Source organism: Phaethon lepturus, unplaced genomic scaffold (genome assembly GCF_000687285.1).
Source record: "Phaethon lepturus isolate BGI_N335 unplaced genomic scaffold, ASM68728v1 scaffold39860, whole genome shotgun sequence".
NCBI classification, from domain to species: Eukaryota; Metazoa; Chordata; class Aves; order Phaethontiformes; family Phaethontidae; genus Phaethon; species Phaethon lepturus.
In genome coordinates this window covers 918-4522 of record NW_010513288.1, presented here as the reverse complement: position 1 = coordinate 4522, position 3605 = coordinate 918, and the positions used below count along the sequence as shown (strand labels likewise).

At 59.1% G+C, this 3605-nt stretch overlaps 1 protein-coding gene across 1 annotated transcript in view; it reads right to left on the bottom strand.

The window, feature by feature from the left end:
• Positions 1 to 454: 454 nt before the first annotated feature.
• The window catches only part of HK2 (hexokinase 2), a gene marked incomplete at its 5' end in the record, with an annotated part of 4052 nt that continues 901 nt past the window's right edge, over positions 455 to 3605 (bottom strand). Inside the window, 5 exons of the mRNA XM_010289755.1 lie at positions 455 to 689; positions 1756 to 1989; positions 2503 to 2658; positions 3031 to 3214; positions 3373 to 3472. Of these exons, the coding sequence (XP_010288057.1) occupies positions 545 to 689; positions 1756 to 1989; positions 2503 to 2658; positions 3031 to 3214; positions 3373 to 3472 (819 nt within the window). The remainder of the gene's footprint in view (positions 690 to 1755; positions 1990 to 2502; positions 2659 to 3030; positions 3215 to 3372; positions 3473 to 3605) is intronic.

The following is a 3605-nucleotide window of genomic DNA, read 5'->3' as shown; positions in this document are numbered from 1 at the left end:
ACTTTCATGGAAATAATACAGCCTTGATCAGGGTAAAAGACTAATGGAGGTCTTTAGCCCAATCTTAAAGAGCTTTGCTTTCTACAGCACGGACACGCTACGGCTCCGACATACATAAATAGGTACCGGTTACTGTAAAGTGACAATGCAGCGCCTTAATTATTCCAGCATTATCCTTTCTGCTGTTGGGGAAGACGTGGGAGCGGTTAGGAGAGGTGGGGAGGAGAGCTGGTGTCTGAGCGGCCGCAGGTGGAAGTGCGGGCAGACAGCCAAAAGACACTTCTAGCTTTACTTGGCAGGCGCTTTTATGGCATGCAACAAAACTCCTAAGACAACCCTCTATACAAAGCACACAGCATCTCCAGTCCCACTGGTGGTATCTCAAGAGAACAAGTAAAGCTAAGAGTCTGCTTGCAAGGGGAGGCCACGTGTGTGTGTGTGTGTGTGTGTGTGTGTGTGTGTGTGTACACGGAGGGAGGGAGGGACCGGGTGGGGAAACGTCCTGTTTTGCTGAAACCAAGCTCTTCGGCAAACCTCCTTCCTTCTATCGCTGGCCGGCCTCCCGGATCCGGCAGGCCACCGCCGTGATGAGCGCTGCGCCCTTGCCGCTGCCGTCTTCCGACTGGAGGAAGGTCACTTCGCACTTCGGAGACAACTGCTTCACTGTTTCGTGCATGACGGTGGAGAAGCTGTAGGGCACGGGAAGGAAGAGACGTTGTTGAACTTGCCTTGGGCTGAAGGTGCCAGCCCCACAAGGAACGAGCCACTTTGCCCTCAGCAGCGTCTCACACGGTGCTACGGACACAGGAGGAAGATGGGTGGAGAGAGCTGCCGGGCACGAGGCACCGGGGAGCTAAGTCGCCACGCTTCAGCCCGAGTCCGCGACGTAATCGTGCTCTCCCTTCACTCAGGACTAAATCTGGGCCCTTCTCTAATCCCACCAAGCCCTGAGAGCACTACTAAACCTTAATAGTCCTGACCAGCCTCGCCTGGGGAGATCTTCAGAGCCCTCCCCACACCCTGAGCCCTAGCTAAGCTCAGCTCTGTGTCTTTAGTCCCCGTCTGAGCAACGTTGTCTTAGGAGTACCAGCCTTCAGCTCAGCTGTAGTGGTATCTCCGCGTGGCTCAGGCCCTCCCCAATCCCGATCAGGAACTGATGTCTTGGCTTAGACCTGCCTCATCCCCATGACTTTGCATGATGAGCTGGACTGCTGGTTGAACCTGGTCACCATCTCTGGCTCAGCCTGGCCTCAGGTTCACAGAATCACAGAATCTTTAAGGTTGGAAAAGACCTTAGAGATCATGAAGTCCAACCATCAACCCAACACCCCCATGCCCACTAAACCATGTCCTGAGTGCCACGGCCACACGTTTTTTGAACACCTCCAGGGATGGTGACTCCACCACCTCCCTGGGCAGCCTGTGCCAATGCTTGACCACTCTCTCAGTGAAGACTTTTTTCCTAATATCTAGTCTAAAGTTCTGTGGGTCTGGGCTGTGGCTGGCACGAGGTGCCTGTCTTGGTGCCCCATCCTTTAGAGAACAGCTGGTTCTTGCTGTGCCTTGACAGAGTTTTGATCAGTGAGCTACTGGCAGCCTTTGAGACCCTAAAATACCTCCCCCCCTCTCCAGCTACCCTGCTAAGCTTTCCACACTGGCTCTTAGCACCCCATCTGCCGGAGATGGGCAGAGGCACCAGCGTGAGCCTCCTCGGAGGAGAGCCGCCCGTCCACCGCCCACCACTGAGCAACTCACTGAGGGTGCAGCTTGTAGAGCGTGCCATCCACGCCAACCGTGACCTTGAGGAAGTCCAGCCCACGGTTCTCCCTTATCTTGTCCACCACAGCTGCCATGCCGGCCCCGCAGAGCTGAGCTGCCCGCCGGGCCACCACCGTGCACACCTCCTTCACGATGATGCTGTCGTCACACGTGGTCTCCAGGCCAAGATGCTGGAGGATGGAGCGGACCTGGAGCAGGGCCAGGCAGTCGCTGGGGAGGACAGGAGAGCCGGGCAGCGTTAGGAGATGGAGCAATTTGGATGTGTGGCTTCCCCTTTCTTACCTACACCCTGCAGAGCCCAGGGACTCGCGCCTCGGGTGACTCCGACTGGAGGGGCTCTGCTGCTCCCCTCTAACCTCAGCTTTCAGACCTGGATGTGGCTCTGATGTCACATCCTGGCCAGTGAGGCTGTGTCAGGACAAAGCTGTCGACTCGGGGCGTGACGGCTATTTAACCCGTGGCCCCTCTCTGTCCAAGGGCAAGAGGCGTCGGCGTTACCAGCCCCGGACAGTTTCCTTGTCTCTCAACGCCAGCGCTGTCAGAACCATGTGGACTTTGCCAACTTACCTGCGTTGCACCACCCTATGCCACCCCGGCCCCAGGCGGAGCGCTTGGGACTTCTCCCACAAGCAGCCCTGGGAACGTCCCCCCCCAAACTGCATCTTGCTCTGATCTGCAGCCGTACGGCCAGAGCTGGTGCTCGCCCCGCCTGGTGGACCTCACCTTTCTATCTGGGACAGGAACTTGGTCTCAAAGATCCCTCTGGTCTTCAGCCTCTCTGAGATCCGTCCCCGGAAGAGCAGCCCTCGCTTGGTGAAATCCATCAGGATGTTTCGGACGATCTCCCCCAGGTACATCCCGCTGATCATCTTCTCAAACCTGGGAAGGAGAGGGCAAGGCTGGACATCAGGACAAGAAGAGACGCTGGGTCTGGATTGGGATGCCAGCTCTGCCAGCTGCCTGTGACACAACCCCCCGGCCTGACGCCCCGGAGCGAGTCCAGCAGCAGGGACCCCAGGGCAGGGGACGAGGGACACAGCGGCGCGTGGCCAATCGCAGAATCACAGGCCGGAGGGTCCCTCTGAAGACCGTCTGGTCCAACCCCGCTGCCAAGGCAGGACCTAGGGCAGGCTGCACGGGCTCCTCACGCCCTCATGCTCCCCCAAGAGGCTGGTGGGGCAGCGCTGAACGGTTTCTGGACACCCGGCCCCCTCAGGGGTCCCTTCCCAGCCCCCCGAAGCCACCACGCACCGTTGCTTCCCGGGGTTGAGAGACAGCTCATCCACCGCCAAGTCGAACTCCGTCCGTATGTCATCCAAGCAGCCGCTGTCACCGAAGGCCCCCCACTCCATGTTGACGCACATCCTGCCCTCCTCCCCTTCCACCAGCTCCACGTTCCTCATCTCCTCCATGTAGCAGGCGTTGCTGCCCGTGCCTGCAGAGAGAGCAGCGTCTTTCAGCGGGGCTGTCGGAGAAGCGGGGCGCGTACGCAAGACAAAAGCCCTCGGACACCGTTTGGGGCCAGGAGCACCCCCCGGGGGCAGGGTCGGGACCGCGGGCAGAGGAACTCCATAAGAAAGTTTCGGTCCTCACCAACTATCAGCCCAACTTCGCAATAGGGATCTTCGTACCCACAGGTCATCATGGTGCCAACCGTGTCATTTACCACCGCCACCACATCCAGGTCGAATTCCTGCGGAGGGATGGGATCGCTCGGGTTACTGCTGCAGGACACGGCTTGCTACGCTGAGCACGGGAGTCCTCCCGGCACCCGCAGCGGGCACGCGGGCCTCAAGACACCGCCAGCAGGACACAACCGCAGCGGC